This window comes from Acipenser ruthenus, chromosome 6, assembly GCF_902713425.1.
Source record: "Acipenser ruthenus chromosome 6, fAciRut3.2 maternal haplotype, whole genome shotgun sequence".
Classification (NCBI taxonomy): Eukaryota; Metazoa; Chordata; class Actinopteri; order Acipenseriformes; family Acipenseridae; genus Acipenser; species Acipenser ruthenus.
Window position 1 is genome coordinate 45,662,665 of NC_081194.1, and position 20,640 is coordinate 45,683,304.

At 41.3% G+C, this 20,640-nt stretch overlaps 1 protein-coding gene across 6 annotated transcripts in view; it reads left to right on the forward strand.

The window, feature by feature from the left end:
- Window positions 1-20,640, forward strand: part of LOC117411061 (lysosomal-trafficking regulator-like) — a 186,765-nt gene that overhangs the window by 160,073 nt on the left and 6,052 nt on the right. For all 6 annotated transcript variants that reach the window (XM_034018115.3, XM_034018116.3, XM_034018117.3 and 3 more), the window contains 9 exons: window positions 180-320; window positions 912-1,129; window positions 2,398-2,628; window positions 8,692-8,881; window positions 9,750-9,886; window positions 11,125-11,223; window positions 14,884-15,023; window positions 15,486-15,583; window positions 16,682-16,838. In XM_034018115.3, the coding sequence (XP_033874006.3) occupies window positions 180-320; window positions 912-1,129; window positions 2,398-2,628; window positions 8,692-8,881; window positions 9,750-9,886; window positions 11,125-11,223; window positions 14,884-15,023; window positions 15,486-15,583; window positions 16,682-16,838 (1,411 nt within the window). The remainder of the gene's footprint in view (window positions 1-179; window positions 321-911; window positions 1,130-2,397; window positions 2,629-8,691; window positions 8,882-9,749; window positions 9,887-11,124; window positions 11,224-14,883; window positions 15,024-15,485; window positions 15,584-16,681; window positions 16,839-20,640) is intronic.

The window sequence follows — 20,640 nt, forward strand, 5'->3', positions numbered from 1 at the left end:
TTGCTTTTTTTGAAATGGCACGCAGCAATGTATTTTCATGTACTGTAGGATTCCCTTTATCTGTTTCTTGTGAACTTTTTGGTGCAAGCATATATGATGCAGAATTTTCAGTCAATAAAGCAGCAAAGACATGTTACTATCAAGAGCTGTTTATTAAATACAGAATCCTTTTCTTACAGACCAAAGCTTTGATATCCCAGATCGGACTTTCCACTCAATGAACACCACGTGGCGACTTTCATCATATGAATCCATGACTGATGTAAAGGAGCTGATCCCTGAATTTTTCTACCTGCCGGAGTTCTTGGTAAACAGAGAAGGTACAGTACAGTATGACATTTCAAATCAGTCACTCGCATAGTAAATGGAACAATTCGCCCCCTGGTGTGCTATTAAAAACTTAGCTAAAATATGGAATATCCGATGCAGTAGATTACAGGTTCAGTTAATAAAGACCTGATTGATAAGGCTCTGGACTGCTCAATTCAATAGTTAAATACATGGTTGAATCAAAGTCCTGGACTTCACATGTTACTTTCACAGATCTAAACTACAAACACTATACTAAGTAAGTGTTGTGTTCCTCTTTATTCATTACACTTTGAACACACATTACACAAACTTTATTTTAGCAATATAAGGCACTTAAACAAGGTCTTTCAACAGGTTCAGTATTTCTGTTTAGGCAAAGGTTTTGGACAAGTATTGCATACATCATTTGTCCAAACAAAATATAAAATGCTGATGTTGCCTCCATACATTGCAGTACATTTGGTGTTTTGAGCCTCAAAATTAACAAATATAATGGCAACCATTTGAATAAATACTGTGTATGCTTTATACCACAGTGAATCTAAGGGCAAATGTTGCATTCATTTATGATAAACCCCTTCCCATCCCTTCCCTGGCAGGCTTTGATTTTGGAGTAAGACAGAACAGTGAGCGGGTGAACCACGTCAACCTCCCGCCCTGGGCACGCAACGACCCGCGTCTCTTCATCCTGATTCACCGGCAGGCACTGGAGTCGGACCAGGTGTCCCAGACCCTCTGCCAGTGGATTGACCTGGTCTTCGGACACAAGCAGAAGGGCAAGGCAGCAGTGCACGCAATCAACGTCTTCCACCCAGCAGTGAGTGCAACGGGCAGCTAGCTATGTTGGATAAGGGTGATTTATAAAGTCGTTAGCCACTGCTGTGGAAAAAAACATCCCTAAACGATTTTGAAGGTGCCACCAGTCAGAGTTGTGTTCCCCATAAACTGCTGTTATTTTGCAGTTTTCCCTGATTTTACTATCATTTACAGTGTTTTACTAAGATTAGCAACTGTTTTGTACTATGCTTTACCATACTTGTTATTTTCGATGATTGTCTGTGCTTTTGCGTGTTTTAGGTATACTTTACTACACCTTTCTGTGCCTTTAACATTAGTATGCCACACTAAACTTTTATAAGGGCAAATGTTGCATTCTACTTTTACAGCTGATTTGACAGACCATGATTTAGCATCTTGGACAACCTAATGGTACCACAGGTAACATAACCCAGTTAATGCAGTAGGAATTATTGGTTAGATCATTTAGTGGAGCTAGGATTTTGTTGCAGGTTATTTGGTATCTCCACCTGCCAAGTTTCATTGCTCTGCAGTGCATTTTTTTTTTTCAGCAACAGAGTGGTGCAAAATGACCAACCGTCTTTGTAAGCACCCAGTAGATCATGTTTTTCATCTATACTGAACCTCAAAGCACTTTACAAATTATGTACAATTGAATCATTCAATAACCGCTGAAGTGTAGTTGACATTTTCAACTGTACATTGCCCACCATCATTAATATTGATGTGTTTGCTGGAGGGAGGCTGAGACCACTTAAACTTTATTTAATACTGTTATTTTTGGGTCAGGGTCAACCACAGAGTAAGTTTGAGGTGTGTTCTAAACACTGCTCCACTTAAACTAGGGTACGCAGAATGAGAACGCACAGATGTAAAGATTTTGGTTAAAACCTTTTTGGGGAAAATTCTGATTGGTTTTGCTTTAGACATACAGGTATGTAGATACATTAAATCTTGTTTAATGTAGACCTGTTTTAAATATTTGACTGAATTAGACTTCTTGTCCTTCCGCTTTCTTTTTTTAGAAGTATTTTTTTTCCTTAAATCTTAATAAAAAATCATATATTTTGTAATGCTTTTCAACAAAACCGGAAAATGATCCCAAATATCAGTACTACTGATTTTGTTTTAGAATTGTGTAATATGCTGTCTAACATAGGTTCTAGCAGTCTGACATTAGAAGACTGTGGTGTAGCCAAGAACAATACAATATTGTATTTGTACAATAGAGTGATTCTATGGACAATCTTTGCTTTCATAGTTTTAAATCCATCTCTATGTCCTTAGACATACTTTGGGATGGATGTGTCTGCAGTAGAGGACCCAGTGCAGCGCAGAGCCCTGGAGACCATGATAAAGACGTACGGACAGACTCCTCGGCAGCTCTTTAACGCAGGTCACATGAGCCGGCCCGGCTCCCGCCTCATCATGGAAGGAGAGCTGCCCGCCGCCATGGGGCTGCTCGTTCAGTTTGCTTTCCGCGAGACCAGAGAGCATACCAAAGAAGTGGTGTATCCGGTATGACAACTCACTGGTCTTATTAACATTGTGATTTTAGTATAATTAACAAAATGTTATAAATATTGCTTCAGTTTAAAAATGCTGTAGTCAGCCATGTTCTTTTTTCCATAAAAATTACACTGAGATATATTTAAAACAAATGAATTGCAGAAATCCTACAACCTTATAACACAGTAGCTGTTTGTTAACAGTTTGCACCACTGTGATTACAACAAAACTACATAAACATGAACAATTGGGGGACCAGATGGGAAAATGCAGAAACTGCCAGTTTTGTAGAAAGCATTTTTTACAGAAATTCGCACTGTTAATACTGCAAAGAGAGGAGTTCTCATGGAGAACACTCACACACTCGCAGCTTCAGGCTCTGCTCTTGAGTGTTGTAGCCTCAATGCAGTTGTGCACCGACGTCGACCAGAGAGCCAGCTCCTCCAAGCACTGACCCAGTTTCAGTGCATGCAGTAGAGCAGTGGCACCGGCGCTTGTCTTTGTACTACACAGCAAGTGTTGTTATCAAGTAGCAGGTGGTTGCTAGGCAACCACTGCTGACAGCTAGCATAACAACACTGCAAGCAGTCTAACACAGAGGCAGCTTTGCTTTTTCAGTGCAGCAGCTTTTGAGCTGCTTACAGTTAATCATACTACATCAACAGCTCTCTACACTGGCACAGCTTTGGTGCCTGCAGTTGTAGCTTTCACCCAGCAGGTGCCCCTGGTTATAATTCCGCCCGGCATCGAGCCAATCTGATGTCGAAAGAGGCACAAGCTACCAATCAACAAATTGCACCATGTTTGTGGTAGAAGCTGCTCACTAGCACGTCTCCCCAATGGCGATGCTATCAGAGAGTCCGTCGGAGCACCCCACCCCCCGCCCAGCTCAGAGGACCTGCTGTCTATAGCAGATTCAGAATCAGACCCTTGTTCTCGGGCATGTCATCAGAGGCGGGGGAGGAGCCCGTGCCCCCATTGAATACCTTCCTGCTGAGCTGAGGGAGCTGATGCCACTCTATGGATAGCTCTCTGCAGGAGCAGTGTAGCGAGACTTCATTCTTCACCCTGCAGCTGCCCTCCAAACAACCCCGCACATACCCGCCCCTTATTCCATCCTATATTCAAGAGCTGGAGGCTGGCTCTCAGGTTATCACATCTTGCCCAGTGTTGCAGCTCACACATGCTCACTGTGCAACCAAGGACCCAGCTTACACCAGCAGGCAATGCAGGGTGATGAAGCACTTGCCAAGAGGGCTTATGCTGCTGGAATCTTAGGGGTCAAGGTCGGCAACTATAGTGCAATCTTGGCTCTGGTTATCACCACCGGCTTGTAAGAGAGCTGCCCGGATAACTTTGAACTAGGTGCGAGATATCGAATCCCCAGGTAAAGATTCACGCCTTTCAGAGGTTCTTGGGGATGATGGTGGGAACCATTACTCTACTGCCACTGGGGCCCAGTGTGGCTACGAACACTCCTCTATGCTTTTCGCACTCTTGCCAGAATGTCTGATGAAGATCCAGGTAGAACGAGCATCAATCCTCCTGGTGGCACCAAGATGGCCAAGGACATAAACCAGCTTGCTCCAGCTTTGGCAAAGTGTTGTTCCCACTTGCTTGAACTTTGGCAAAGTGTTGTTCCCATTCATAATTAATGGAAGGTTCCCTGTCTGAAGGAAAATGGTGGTTCCCTTCAAGTAGGGGATATTAACCATTGCAAATGGGTGTTTTCCCTTTAACCCTTTGCGGTCCATTTATTAAATGTGCGTCAGGCACACCAGGTCTAATTTATTTTCACACGCGCAGTTAATTTTAGCCGCGCTGTTTAAAAGTATTTTTTTCACAGTCAAACGGGTTTAAAAGGCCCTGCATATCAACAAAGCACTCACTAGGCATCTCCAGCCCCGCCCCACCCTTTCGTTCGCTATAGCTTTCACATATGCTAAGAAATAAATAAATAAATAATAATAATAATAATAATAATAATAGTCGTACATAACGATCGATCATCTCCTGATCACTCGTTTTATCACCAAACTCCTCAATAATGCGATCCAAGTCATTATTTTATTACTATAACATCTCAAAAAAGCTCTGCAAATATCTGTGTTCTCTGTGCGCTGATGCACTGATCAGCCAGCTTGTTTACTTATGACCGCCCCGTTATCTGATACCAGGTCCATGTATTTTCTTTCGACTTGTCTCGGCACCTGTCGCTCCCACTCGGCCATTGAATGGTTTTCTCTGCTTTTTCCGGAGAAAAAACGATTAGAAACCCGTTTTTTGCGTTCCTATAATGATGTCGGACAGGGTCCGACAATGGACCTGATAGGAATAATTGCAATGTCGGACCAGGTCCGACAATGGACCGCAAAGGGTTAAGACATCCGAACCTGAAAACCTTTATACCAAAGAGAGTGACGCAGCTGCTGCTCCGCCCCCGCAGCAATAAAGCAGCTACACGCCCTGGTAACATCGCCAGTTTCCTTTTTCAGCCAACTTGATTACTTCAGAGAACTGAAAAGCATTATCTTTCTTTCTCTGAAGTATGAGTATTATCTTTTTAGCACTTTTAGCCTTGCTTTTAACTGCTGATTTTTTTTTTTTTATTACTGAATCGCTGAAGTAAAAATGGTTTATTTCAAGCCTTTCTTGAATTACAGTCTGTGCTGGTTAAGTCCCACTGCGGCCTTGTGCGGCATTGCAAAGCCTGCGACTTGAGTAGCTGTTCCTTGCTCTGGTTGGAGTTTAAAATAAATAATACTAAAAATATAATTTATTATTGTTAATATATCATTTTATTTTGAACCGTGTGGTTTTTGCTTTGCATTTCTACCAGTTGTGTGTGTGTATATATATATATATATATATATATATATATATATATATATATATATGTTTTGTGTTTCATTTTCTTGCAGCAAGGTAACTACTGAAACTATCCGAGCAGCTACTGTGGGCATTCCTACTTAGCAGCTCGTTGCTGTTCTAGTGCAGCTGTCCAGCAGCACTATTGCAAAGGCTTGATTCAAGCAGGCTACTGCTGACTTGACACAAACAGTAACTGCTACCTGTCGCCCCCGATCCTAAGGGACCAAGGTTACTAGTTCGATGCAGGTTACTTCTAGTCTCGTGTTTTGTACTGACTAGAAGTTTAGCCAGTGGCTGACTTGCAGGTGGGCATTCCTGCTAATGTGCCACTAGCAATAACTGTGATTTATTGCTACCGATCTCGCAAGTGGGATCGAGGTTACTGTTTCGGTATCGAGGGTCGGTATTGAGTGCACTGCATCGGTACTGAGTGCAAACACGTAAGCACCAAGTTTCGAGTGCACGCGTCAGTACTGAGTGTTAGAACCCAGTGCACCGCGTTGACACAGAGTGTCGGTACCGAGTGTATGTGTCAGGAGTGCACATTACTGTTTGCTGATACTATTGTTATGTACAGTGCAGATTTAACATGGCTGGATTCCATGCATGTGTCTCTTGCAAGGCCAAGCTGCCTGCAAAAGACGGGCATGACAAGTGCATTATTTGCCTGGGTCCTGAGCATGCTCAGAGAGCTTCAGCAGATATCACTTTTTGTGATATTTGTGCTTCTTTCACTAAGCGTACACTTGAAAGTAGAGTGACACGTCATTAGGGAGCGTTCCCTCACGCCTGCGCAGCATTCAGCATCACCGCACTCTATCAATGAGGCTGGTCCCTCCTCCCATGGTTCTCTACCAAGGGAGGGTAGACGCAGATGGAGCCCAGTTGAGGAACCATGCTCCTCTGCTCCTTCCTGATCATCTTCCTCCAGTCCCCCTTCACCTCCCGCCACCCCCTCCAAAGCGGAGAAGGAAGAAAGCTCGCCGCTCACGTTCAGCAAGCAGAGGACAGCTCGATAAGATCTGGGAGGCTGTATCAAGACAACAGGCTATTCTTGCTGAGCTGCTGCAAGAGCGTTCAGCCCCACCGGCACTGCCAGTGGCTAAACCACTCACCCCACCTGCAACTTTGCAGACAGTGGCTATTGAGGTGGAGAGTGATATGCTTTCTATCGCAGCCTCCAAGAAGGTTGGCGATCACGTGGGGTTCCCATCAGATGATGCAGAATCGGACATTCCAGTGGCACAGCTCTCTATCAGCAGATGCAGCAGGCTACTGCAGCCTTGCAGATGCCCTGGCCTGCAGCAAAAGAGGAGAGGCACTCAATATATGATGAGCAGCCAACAGTCGATGGTTTGCGGTCACCCAGTCTCCACCGTGTGGCCCACAGGCTTATGCTATGGGCACAAGTGAACATCTTCTCACTTCGGGCAGTTCACCTGCCGGGAGTGATCAACTGGGCTGCAGAACTCCTCTCAAGGGGGGTCTCCAGCTGCGCAGAGTGGAGACCATCCAGAGGTTGTGAGCCTCATTTGGGAGAGATTTGAGAGGGCAAAGGTGGACCTCTGCCTCTCAGGAGTCGACTCGCTGTCCCCTGTGATTCTCCATAATAGGAGAGGGGGGACCTCCTAGGGGTAGATGTGCTGGCGCAAATGTGGCCAGCGCATCTGCTTTATGCGTTTCCCCCGCTTGCACTGCTCCCAATATGTCCTGGGCCTCTTACTGACCCAGGAGAGTCTGGTTTTCCTCCCTGATGCAGCTACTGAACGGCCAGCTGTGGGAACTGCCGATGTGTCGCGTCCTACTCAGTCAGGCGCTGGGCACTCTATGGCACCCCAACCCATTGAGCCTGCAGCTCTGGGTTTGGCCCCTGAATGGCTGCATTTGCGTTATCTGGGGCTATCGAACAGGATGACTGACACCCTACAAAATGCTAGTGGGGTGTGTTCCAGGCGTGGTGCTTGTTGCGTGGTTTCGAACCCACAGCGTGCTCTATGGCAGTTATACTGCAGTTTTCACAGGAACTTTTTGAGGATGGGAAATCTCCCTCTACTCCTGAAGGTCTATTTGGCAGCCATTTTAATGTGCCATGTAAAAATCGATTCAGTCTCCCTGGGAGCTCATTTCCTGGCGGTGCCGCCGTTGAAGGATTTAGTTCCTTGTTGGAAGTTGAATGTAGTGCTTAATGTACTGATGAAACCTCCGTTTGAGCCCATGCACTCAACTGAGCTCAAATTGTTGTCTTTCAAGGCCTTTCTTGCTTGCTATCACCTCAGTTTCGAAAGTTTGTCTAATTTTTTCAGAGGGCAGAATGAGGGTCATCCATCGTACTAACCCTGCTTTTTTGCTGAAGACCATCTCGGCTTTACACGATAACCAGTAGGTGGAATTGGAGGCTTTCCATCCCCCTCCTTTCCAGACTGGCAGGGAGTGTCAGCTCCATACGCTTTGCCTAGTGTGGGCATTAGCGTATTATGTTGACGACCAAAAGCTGGAGGCAGTCAGAAAAATGTTTTATTTGTTACAAAGCTAAGTCCTAGGGACAGGCTCTGTCTAAACAGCGTCTGTCTAAATGGCTGACAGGCACAGTCCAGACTGCTTACAAACTGGCCAATCTGCCCCTGCCTGAGAAGCTCACCGGCCATTCCACCAGGGGTCAGGTGACTTCATGGGCTTTGTTCCAAGGTGCATCTATCCAGGCAGAGCAGCGGTTTGGGCTTCCTCCCGTATGTTTGCCAGGTTCTATCGGCTGAATGTCGTGGACCCGCAAAATACTGTTTTTGTCACTACTGAGGACGGCTTCCCAGTCTACCCTCATGTCACAGCATTAGAGTTGAGTTCATCTTAAATGTTTTTCAAATTGCTGGAATACTGTTCAGCTCAAAGTGAGCTAGCTAGCTTTGTGGCTCAGGGTTGGCTGCATTTTTTTTTTTTTTTTTATCAGGACAGCGAAAAAAGGATCATGAAGGCCAGTCCCAAACTGGAAGTGCTATATACCCATACTCCATAAGTAATGTCAGGAGGGGACGGGGGGGGGCCTGACCATTTGATGGACTGGTTCTGGGTGGGCCCAGAAGAGCTTTGGTATTATAATTCCATGAAAGGGCATGGAAACAAGGGTGTTTGCATTCGTGATGAATGTAATTTCCCTTTTGGAGAACCTAAGTTACGTGATTAACCACTGTTGTTTTGTATTTTCAGAGCCCTCTCCCCTGGATTAAGGGTTTGAAGTGGGGTGAGTACGTGGGCTCCCCCAGCTCCCCCGACCCCGTGGTTTGCTTCAGTCAACCACATGGGGAGTGGTTCGGGTCCCTACTGGCACTGCCCACTAGAGCCATCTGTGGACTGTCAAGGAAGTTCTGTCTCATGATGATTTACAGCAAAGAACAAGGTCATTAACCACCATTACATTACTTAATACTGCATTATACTCCCTAAGGAAGAGGTCCTAATTTGCATAGACAACAACAATATAAAAAAATGTTAAGAAAACAAATATTGGGAACCATGCAAGTTCTGTTTTTCTTACAATTATTAATATGAGAACAAAAACATTTCTCTAGAAGTCACTACAGACTGTAGATTGGTACAGCTCTTTACTCTTGTACAAGAGTTGGATATGTGTGTCCAATGTATTTGTGTTGTGTAAAATAACAAATATACCCACTATTAAACTGCTGTAATTTTCTCAGCAAAATTCTGTGGACATATTGTATTAAAGTATATACCAGAGAATACGGGAAGACTAAGTAAACTTTGGTTTACTTAGTCATGCAATGAATCTAGTGTGTAAGCCCTGCGTTGGCTGACGTATCATTGTAATCTAAAGTTGAGCTTATCTCATTTGCATAACCCTGTTTTGCTGTTGATCTTTTTTCCCCCACTCCTTTTATTTGGAAATTAGTTCAATGTACTCTCCTCATTCTCCTCCGATATTGTTGGGTAATAGTATACCAACTGACTACAAGTAGTATTCTACTGTATGTGCCACATGGGTGGGATCCTATTACTATACCCGTATAGCTGTGTAAAAGTAAGGACTGAAAAGCAAAAAGGTCAACAGTAGAAATAATAAGGGACTGAGACTGCCATGCTTGGTTGCACATTTAAATTCATGTATCCTTGATTTTAGTTAGCTTTTTTAGTTACCCTTTGCCAATCTGACTTTTGGCAGATGAGGTCACTTATCATAAGGGTGCTGTATTCCAACCTAGACAGTGGTTTTAATCGTATGGTAATGTTGCTCTGTGCCTTTGCAGGTGTTCGCAGCATGCACAGCACTGACATCCAGTGGTCAGCCATTCTGAGTTGGGGTTATGGTGATAACATGCTGCGACTGAAGAGCAAACAAAGCGAGCCGCCTGTTAATTTCATCCAGTGTTCCCAGCTCTACCAGGTAAGAATTCACTCAGGATCTTTGTATCCCTGAATAGATAATCGTACACTCTTCACTCCTCTTATGATTTTAATGAGCATGCAGTCTCACAAGTACAGAGGTACCGCAAAATGATATGTCTTATTAATTTTGTTCTTCATTTGATCCCGTCTTTATGGTAACTGCCAAGTCAAGTATCACATGTTGGATCAGTCTTTGCAGTTACCATTGCAGAAACCTGTTTTTGTGTCTAAAATGAAGAAGAAATATCCCACATCCCAGCACTTATTTGTCATCAGCTATTAAAAATTATCACAGTGGCAAACTTTTATAAAGATAAAACATTACAATGTGACATTGGTATTGTGAAAGCAGCTGTACATATGTACTGTATGCATGTCACATGTACAGTTTTGCCTATATACTGAGCATTGTATCCAATTTTGGTATGACTTGGTTGTGCGTCATTCCCACAAGGACTTGTCACTGTGACATACTCATGCTTGACTTCTGGCCTCCTAATTGGTTGGGCTAATGAAGGCTAATATATCTTCAGAGCCAATTGAGTAACAGACTTTATTATTTTATTACATCTCAGGTGTGCAATTATGTCAGAATAATGAATACTTTTCCGTTTCTTGTTGCTTTAGAACATACATAAATAGTTTCCCTAAAATAATCCTGTAATGCTTGCTGAGTATTGCTGAACTTGAAACCAGCTTTTGTGTTCCATCTTTTTCTAAAGTTTCAAATGGCAAGGAATTGGGTATATTGTAATGGAAAATGTAAGATCCCAAATATGGTCAGTTCCCAGAAGTTCATTTTTAGCAATTTCATTATTCTACTTAGCAATGGCATTAATGTTGTATGTACAGTCATGGTCAGTATCAACATTTTATAGGATACACATCTGGGACTGATATTTACAATACCGGATTATAAGGGAATGCATAGAAAGCTGGGGGAAACTAATTGCACATTGTTCTCTAATGCTTGTAATTAATTAATGGCAAATGCTCATAAGGTCTTGAGAAAAAAAAAGTGGTGTTTTGTACATTTGATTAAACTCAGGGAAGACAGTTGACACAAATACTGACCACAGCACCCTCTTGTGTGGTACAGCAAAAGCGCAAAGTATATGCAGTATTACAGTCTTAACTATGTGTTTTAAGGCTGGATTAGTCTGTGGCTGGGACCACACCCTAGACATTTGTATATCAGTTATGAGAGAAATGAATCCTTTTCACTTCTGATTTTAGGTTACAAGTTGTGCGTGGGTACCTGATAGCTGCCAGCTGTTCACTGGCAGTAAATGTGGAGTAATCACAGCTTACAGAAACAGATTTACAAACACCACGGTAGGTACATTTCACTGGACTAGCTTCAACATTTCTGAAAAGTTTTGCATTGGCATTTTTTTACAGAAAGGTATACCGCATATTGTAAATATAAGTTAGGGTGACCTACTTTTCAGGGTTGACACCTCTGATCTGTTACTTGTATCTTTGAGAGGGTGCATTTGTAAATGTAGAAGAGTTGTATATCATTTATTAATTTTACTTTAAGGTTTAAATAATTTTACCAATTCCAGGTTCAAACTTATCCTCGCCCATCATTGCCCATTAAGAAAGATTCTATATCGCTTTTTAGAAACCAAAAAATATATATATTTGCTACGTACAACTCCCTTGACTTTTAACAAAAGCAGTTCTCTTAACCCTGTACTACACCAAGCATTGGCTAAGACTATTGAATAACACTAGAAGAACTGTTACCATATGGTTACAGTAAGTGTTACAGCAGTGTCCTTTAGCCTCTGTGACCTTGGTTTCATTATAGTGGGAGCTGGAAACAAAAATCAATCCCTTCTGAAGTCCACAAAATGCAGGTGGAGTGCCCCTTGTGTAATAGTAATTGTGGTGAGGGCGGGATACATCAAACGGGAGTGAGACCATGAAAAATCCTCGGGCCTTAGAAGGGTTTAGTTTTCAGAAATAGAGCAAAAAAACATCAAGGTATCAGAACAGGTTCCTGTTCAATGGATATTATTATTATTATTATTATTATTATTATTATTATTATTATTATTATTATTATTATTATTATTTTTTTTTTTTTTTTTTTTGTTTATTTAGCAGACGCCTTTATCCAAGGCGACTTACAGAGACTAGGGTGTGTGAACTATGCATCAGCTGCAGAGTCACTTACAACTACGTCTAACCCGAAAGACGGAGCACAAGGAGGTTAAGTGACTTGCTCAGGGTCACACAATGAGTCAGTGGCTGAGGTGGGATTTGAACCAGGGACCTCCTGGTTACAAGCCCTTTTTCTTTAACCACTGGACCACACAGCCTCCTGTATATTAACTTTAGTATTTATGGCCAATTATTACCCCTTTCTAGAATGCCATAGGCTATTGAAAACACCACTATCAAGTGTTGACAAGCACCAGAAGACTCATGAATTAAGGATTTCCACATTTTCCTAATAATGGTGCTGCTGCTGAGTTCCTGCTGTTGGTTTATTGCCTTGTATTTATTGTTGCTTTAACTTGTTCAGTGTTGGTTGAATTGCCCCAACCCATTTATATGGGTTAACCGTATGAACTTAGATTGGTGGACTTCCAAATAAATAATAATAATAATAATAATAATAATAATAATAATAACTCAACCAGAAAAGGGACATTTCGTTGCCCATCCGTCTCAGGTTTTCCTACAAAAATTCACCTGGAGTTTTTCTGACACGCTCAGTTCAGAATTTTTTTTTTTTAATTTCCCCTTCGACCTGTGACCTTGCAAAGGTCAACCTAAAGTGAGAAAGGGACCTTGACCAGAAAAATCACCCTGGGTGCAATTTAGATGCTACCATCATGTGTAGCACCTCATTCTACTCGTATTGAATAGGGCTTTTCAGAAGAAAATACTAGGAGCACCCTACTCACTTCTGGCAAATTGCCAGACGAGGGGTAACTGACAAGTTTTATTCTAACTTCAGCTTAACCCTTTACCCTGTAGGGGATGTGGGTCCTAAAATGTATTATTTTAGTATTGCTATAAGACCCTTAGGTACCAGTCTCCCAAATTCTGTGAAAAACATTTGGTTTCAAGTCCCACCACTGGTCATTAAACCCCCTTGAAATTTAAATTTTTTGCTATTTGTACCAAGTTTAGGCTGTAATGTTTGGATAAATGTTGATGAGATCTACAAGCATCAAGCAAAATATTATGGTATCCGGGGATTTGGGATTTTTGGCAGATTTTTGAAGTTGCATTTGTCATGCATTCGAGCATTGCTTATGGCCACTTTTAGTGATGCTAAAGTGCCACATAGTTCTATACAAACTGGTTATTTCTTCAACTTTGCATTCTCTGAGGATTGATCTAGAGGGAAAAGTAACAGTATGTGCTTCCACTGCCGCTTGCTTGGAGCTGAGGGGTTATGAACTTGCATGGGACTTGGGACTTCTTTGTTATGATGACACATTTGAAACTACCAAAACCTTACTTGTTGGGTTTTAAAAACTAAATTTATGTTTTTCTTAAAAAAAAAAAAAAAAAAATCCCTGTTTACAGCACCTTTTTAAATACACCTGTCAATGTCATCAAATACTTCCTAAACCAAGGACTTTTAGTTGTGCCTGAAATTGACTGATTGGCTAGCATGGGAATGCAGCAAATGGCTTTTTCACAAATGGTTGGTCAGTCAATCACTTATCCCCCTAGGTAGGCACCACAACTTATAAAAACAACTTTTACTATCACTTTTTGGTTTTTAAAATCCAACTAAGTAAGGTTTGGTAGTTTCAAATGTGTCATCATAACAACGAAGTCCCAAGTCCCATATGCAAGTTCATAACCCCTCAGCTCCAAGCTAGTGCCATTGGAAGCCCGCATTGTTACTTTTTCCTCTAGATAAATCCTCAGAGAATGCACAATTGAAGAAATAGCCAGTTTGTATAGAACTATGTGGTACTTTAACCTCACCAAAGTGGCCATAAGCAATGCTCGAATGCATGACATATGAAACTTCAAAAATCCCAAATCCCTGGCTACCATAATATTTTGCTTGATGCTTGTAGATGTCATCAACATTTATCCAAACATATCTTTGGGTGATTTTTTGGAGTCCCCCTACGCAAGTTATTACGGCCTAAACTTGGTACAAATAGCAAAAATTTAAATTTCAAGGGGGTTTAACCCTTTGCAGTTCATTTATTAAGTGCGTGTCAGGCGCGTCAGGTCCAATTTATTTTCACACCCGCAGTTAATTTTAGACGCGCTGTTTAAAAGTATTTTTTTTCCACAGTCAAACGGGTTTAAAAGGCCCTGCATATCAACAAAGCACTCGCTAGGCATCTCCAGCCCCGCCCCACCCTTTCATTCGCTATAGCTTTCACATATGCTAAGAAATAAATAATAATAATAATAATAATAATAATAATAATAATAATAATAATAATAGTCGTACATACCGATCAATCATCTCCTGATCACTCGTTTTATCACCAAACGCCTCAATAATGCGATCCAAGTCATTATTTTATTACTATAACATCTGAAAAAAGCTCTGCAAATGTCCGTGATATTCTCTGAGCGCTGATGCAGTCACAGCCAGCTTGTTTCCTTATGGCCTCCATTATCAGATGCCAGTGGCAAGTATGACTATTTTTTCTGAAAAGCCCTTTTCATTACGAGTAGAATGAGATGCTACACATGATGGTAGCATCTAAATTGCACCCAGGGTGATTTTTCTGGTCAAGGTCCCTTTCTCACTTTAGGTTGACCTTTGCAAGGTCACAGGTCGAAGGGGAAATTTAAAAAAAAATAATGGCTTGGGGAAATTAAAAAAAAAAGGCTATCATTTCTAAACTCGGCATGTCTGAAAACTACCAGGTGAATTTTTCTAGGAAAATCTGAGACGGAAGGGCACTGGTTGAGTTGGCATGGAATGAACACTTCAGCTTTTCACTAAAGAACATTGATATCATTTCTCACATTCTATATTTTTCCTCTTAGCCCTCAGAAGTGGAAGTGGAGTTGGAGGTGCACTTGTACGGACACACAGCAGAGGTCACCAACCTATTTGTGTGTAAACCCTACAGTATCCTGATAAGCTTCAGCAAAGACGGGACCTGCATCATATGGGATTTAAACAGGTGCGCAAATATACTCCATTCAATACTGTACCTAGAGAACAACACTGAAATGGCATAGGGGTTAGAGATACTTTACACCATATAAATTGTCTTTAGATTTTATTTCTTGCCTGTTAATATCGTATTTTTCGTTTCCATCTAGTATTTCCCAGACTTAATATTATTAATTTTAGAAGTGAGCTGGTTTTAAAAAATGACCACGTTTTTAGTGTGTGCTGTATTTTCTGTATACATTTTTTGTAATTTCTAAAACCTCCTCGGCTCTTTCAGTGGTTGAAATATAATGTTAGTTGGTAAGCCTGGTAAGTAATTATCCAAGCAGTAACCGCAATGGAGAATGATGGAGAATATGCATACAAGGGTATTAAACAGGTTGGAAGTTAAATATTATGAAAAAAAGTTTTTTAGGGTAACTCCTCTAGTTGGAAGAGAATATTAATATTGTCTTTTGTTTGTTTGCAGGCTCTGTTACGTTCAAAGTCTTACTGGACACAAAAGTCCTGTGACAGCAGTTTCAGCCAGTGAAACCACAGGAGACATTTCTACTGTGTGCGATTCAGGTGATTTGGGGGAGGTAGAATGTGTGTGCACTAGCTTGCTAATGCTAAAATGTAATAAATATAAAGGCACAGTTAATTCATGTTCCAGATTTTTAAGGTCTGGGTTTGAATCCAGTGTAGGTCCTGAGTTGTCTATGGTTGTTTTAGTGGACTATAGTCAACATCACAAAACCAACGCACAACTAGCCTATTCAGTAAACACACAAAAAAAAAAAAAAAAATCTGTGAATGAGACGTTCCATGGTCTCTACTGTAACTGTCTTTTGAACATGACTGCCTGTGGCAATGCGCCCCGCCCCTGTGTGCATTTGTGTGTTATATGTTGTGTGTTGCGTGCGTGTGTAAATGTCGGTGTATAGTCATTGGTACACGGGATATAAACGGGTCTGTGTTTCACGTGTATTTAAAAATGTAGATTTGTATTTAGGCACGAGGAGGGCACAAATCACTTCACGTGCTGGTTAAATGTAATATGTGAGCACGGGGTTGCACAGAATTAATTAGTGTTTGAATAATTAATTAGTAATTGAATCCCAGCACAACAGTATATATAGATGCACATTTCTTTCACTCAGGGTTGGGTGTTCGAGAGTGGAGAACGGGTGAGGAGAAGGAGGAAAGTAGGAAAGTAAAGTGAAATCTATAAGTGTTTGTACTCACCGTGTTTGTTTGTCTCTCCGTCTCTACTAATTAATTATTCACTTGAATCCCAGCACGTGAATTAATTCTGTGCAACCCCGTGCTCACATATTACATTTAACCAGCACGTGAAGTGATTTGTGCCCTCCTCGTGCCTAAATACAAATCTACATTTTTAAATACACGTGAAACACAGACCCGTTTATATCCCGTGTACCAATGACTATACACCGACATTTACACACGCACGCAACACACAACATATAACACACAAATGCACACAGGGGCGGGGCGCATTGCCACACTGCCTTACTGTAATATCAACCTAATTTTCATTTAGCATTTCTATGAGGTCATAAAAAGAGATTTAAAGATTACTTTCAGTGACTAGAAGTAGACAATGTTTTGCTGCCTTTTAACATTGAATTCATTGCTATGTGTTTTACCACTGTTTTGCAGTTGGCGGTGGCAGTGATTTGCGTCTCTGGACGGTAAACGGTGACCTCATCGGACATGTCCACTGCAGAGAAATAATTTGTTCAGTGGCCTTCTCTAACCAGCCCGAGGGAGTGTCTGTCAATGTGATTGCTGGGGGACTAGAAAACGGAGTTGTGAGGTAAAACATTTTTTAGATCTAGAACATACACAAAACTATCATTGCATATTCATATTCAGATAATTAATTAATCTCTTGACAGTTTAAATAATAATAATTAGTAATCTTTGAACATTTTGATTCCCTCTCTAGAGTTAAGCTGAGCTGACATTTTTTCAACAGTAGAACGGGAGATTCAAACGTGAAAAAAACATTATTTTAAAACAAATGATGCATAGAGCAAGAGTTACCATCATTCTTGCACATCATCCACATACAGGATTAATAAAAATATAACATAACATAGTTAACATTAAATACAACTGTGAGCAGACTAATTACTGAGTCTAGTGTAAGGTACTGTACTTTCTGTTTTAACCAATAGCAGTAAGTAGCTATCTAAATGTTACTATCCACTGTAGCAGGTGTGTAGATTGATCCAATCGTAGTTCGAGCATTGTGAAGCAAGTCAGTCTGCTAGAATTGAATGCAAGGGATTTATCCCTGCCCTTTTAATATGTTGGCTGGTTAATGCAAACTTTGGTACACAGCTCTATTCTATGGTCCACACATTTGTTGTAAAACCCCAGTCCCAGAAATCATCCCATTTTCCAGAGGTTTATTTTGATCTATGGTCAAATCAATGGTAAGAACTATAGGCTATCAATGATGGAAACTGCTTTGAGATAATGGGCCTTTTCTGCAGCTTCCTAGGGAGGAAATCTATTAGCTGTCAAAATGTCATAATTTACCCTGGAGCTGCTGTCCTGAATTCTTGTATCTGTTTGGTTAAAGTATGAATTAACTTTTTTAAATGCAGTTTGTAAATAGATAACTTGTAATTATTATTATTATTATTATTATTATTATTATTATTATTATTATTATTATTATTATTATTATTTAATTCTTAGCCGACTCCCTTATCCAGGGCGACTTACAATTGTTACAAGATATCACATTAGCCATATAATACTGCTTTCTAGAAAATATGAATAATATAATAGCCAGTAATCCCTTCCATAAATTATATGATTGTAATTTTGTATTTAGGTTATGCAAAAAAAAAAACTACAAGACCATTTCTGTTGCTGTTTTAGTAATTTTTAGTCATATTAAATTATATAAGCACTCAAAATGTATATATTATTGTGTCGATTTTATAAATATTAACACATTTTTAACATTGAAAATTAAGCTTTAAATGTTGCTTCAAAAACAGAGATACATGACAGGGATGGGAATTTTAAACGTATAAATTCTAAAGAAGTTGTCAAGCGTTTAATAATATGCTAGATCTATAACCGGTCATGTGACAAATTTCACCTAATGCATATTTTTTAATGTACGGTATTAATTTTGGTAATTTATCATATACAGTAGTCTGTCGTGTATCTGACTGCGGTGGTGCCAGAGTAAGGCGGATATTATAAAAAGGAAGGGGTTTAATAATTGCCTCCAAGTAGTTTTTCTAATTAGTGCAACAGAAAGATTGACACCTGGGGCGGGTGTTGTCCTCGGTCGATCTGGCGCTTCAGTAGTGCACTCTGTGTTCATATTGTAGTAGGCGTGGTATGGTATCCAGTCCATGTGGTAAGAGAGTTAACACACGTTTTTTCTGACATTTGTTCTATTTTTTTATAAAAAACAATAAAATGCCATTATTATTATTATTATTTATTATTATTATTATTATTATTATTATTATTATTTATTTCTTAGCAGACGCCCTTGTCCAGGGCGACTTACGGTCGTAAACAAAAATACATTTAAGGAATCACAGTACAAGTAATAATACAATTAAGAGCAAGATAAATACAATGACTTTGGGTCTAGCAAGTACAAGTATGACAAAATACGATTCAGTAACAGAGCAGATAACAGTGTCAGTGATAGTTACATCAGGATATAATTAAATACAAAATACTACAGATTAAATAACACTTGACAGATTACAGTACTCTAAAGTACAGGATTAAATGCGGTAAAATAGGGGGCAGATAAGAGCAAGTAAAGCACATTTAAGGAAGAGTGATGTGTCCAGGGGGAAAAACAGAGGAGTTCTCCAGGTGCTGTCTGAAGAGGTGAGTCTTGAGGAGGCGCCAGAAGGTGGTCAGGGACTGGGCAGTCCTGACATCTGTAGGAAGGTCATTCCACCACTGCGGGGCGAGGGTGGAGAAGGAGCGGGCTCTGGAGGCAGGGGAGCGTAGAGGAGGTAGAGCCAGTCTTCTAGTGCAGGAGGAGCGGAGAGGTCGAGTGGGGGTGTAGGGAGAGATGAGGGTCTGGAGGTAGCTGGGTGCAGTCTGGTCAAGGCATCTGTAGGCTAGTACAAGAGTCCTGAACTGGATGCGAGCGGTGATCGGGAGCCAGTGGAGTGAGCGGAGCAGTGGAGTTGTGTGGGAGAAGCGAGGCAGAGAGAACACCAGGCAAGCAGCGGAGTTCTGGATGAGCTGGAGCGGACGGGTGGCGGACGCAGGGAGGCCAGCCAGGAGGGAGTTGCAGTAGTCTAGGCGGGAGAGTACCAGGGCCTGGACAAGGAGCTGGGTGGCGTAGTTGGTGAGGAAGGGTCGGATTCTTCGTATGTTGCTCAGGAAGAATTGGCAAGTGCGTGCCAGAGTGGAGATGTGCTGGGAATAAGAGAGGCAGGGGTCCAGGGCCATCCCTAAACAACGCAATGAGGTGAAGCAACGTTTGAAAGTATTTTGAGGAACCTGGCGACAAAAATCGTTGTATGTAAATTTATAGCAAACAAAATTGGCATACCACAAAAACACAAGTTCAGTCCTTCACCATTTGAAATGAAAACATTTAGAAATTACTGTGGATGGAGCTACTGTCATGGCAGTAAAAAGCAAATATCCATAACAACATTTGCTATAGAGTGGGCCGAACAGGGCGTGATCACATTATCCCCTATGTGGACAATTTGTGTGAATCGTGAATGCAGCAGTTTTGAAATTGATATAAGATTATCCCAGTAATCATCATTTGCAAAATAAATATATTTAATACAACTTTTTGTCCACTACATGTCTTTCTTAAAATATTTAAGTATGTTTGAGTAATTTTCAGAGCTCTAATGTCACTACATATCGCAAAACATAATGAAACCTGTCATACTAATCATAATAATAATTTCTTAAAATATTATATAAATCTGGGACTCCCGAGTGGCGCATCCAGTAAAGGTGCTCCACATGGAGTGCAGGATGCGCCCTATAGTCTGGACGTCGCAAGTTCGAGTCCAGGCTATTCCTTTGCTGACCGAGGACGGGAGCTTCAAGGGGGGGGGTGCTCAATTGGCCGAGCGCCGCCCGGGGGGAGGGAGGGCTAGGTCGGCCAGGGTGTAATCAGCTCACCGCACAGCAGCAACCCCTGTAGTCTAGCCGGGCGCCTGTGGGCTTGCCTGTAAGCTGCCCGAGAGCTGCGTTGTCCTCCGACGCTGTAGCTCTTGGGTGGCTGCATGGTGAGTCCACAGTGTGAAAAAAGCGGTCGGCTGACGGAACACGCTTCGGAGGACAGCATGTGTTCGTCTTCACCCTCAGGTGTTGTAAATTATATTTTTCTAAGTGGATTTTATTGTATAACAGTTTGTTTTTAAGACAAACAGCCATTGAATTTCCAGACTTAGCTTTATGGATTTCGAGATGTGATGAGCCATACTGTGCCGGCATGTAAAACAATAACAGCGAGGCTGGAAAAACTTAAAGAAAATTGTGCTGCAGCTGTTCATACAAAACATTCAAAAGGAGAAAATGTTACGATTTCCGCAGACTCATGGACCCCATTCCCCAATCTTCCCGTAGACAGAAGGCTTTTTTCA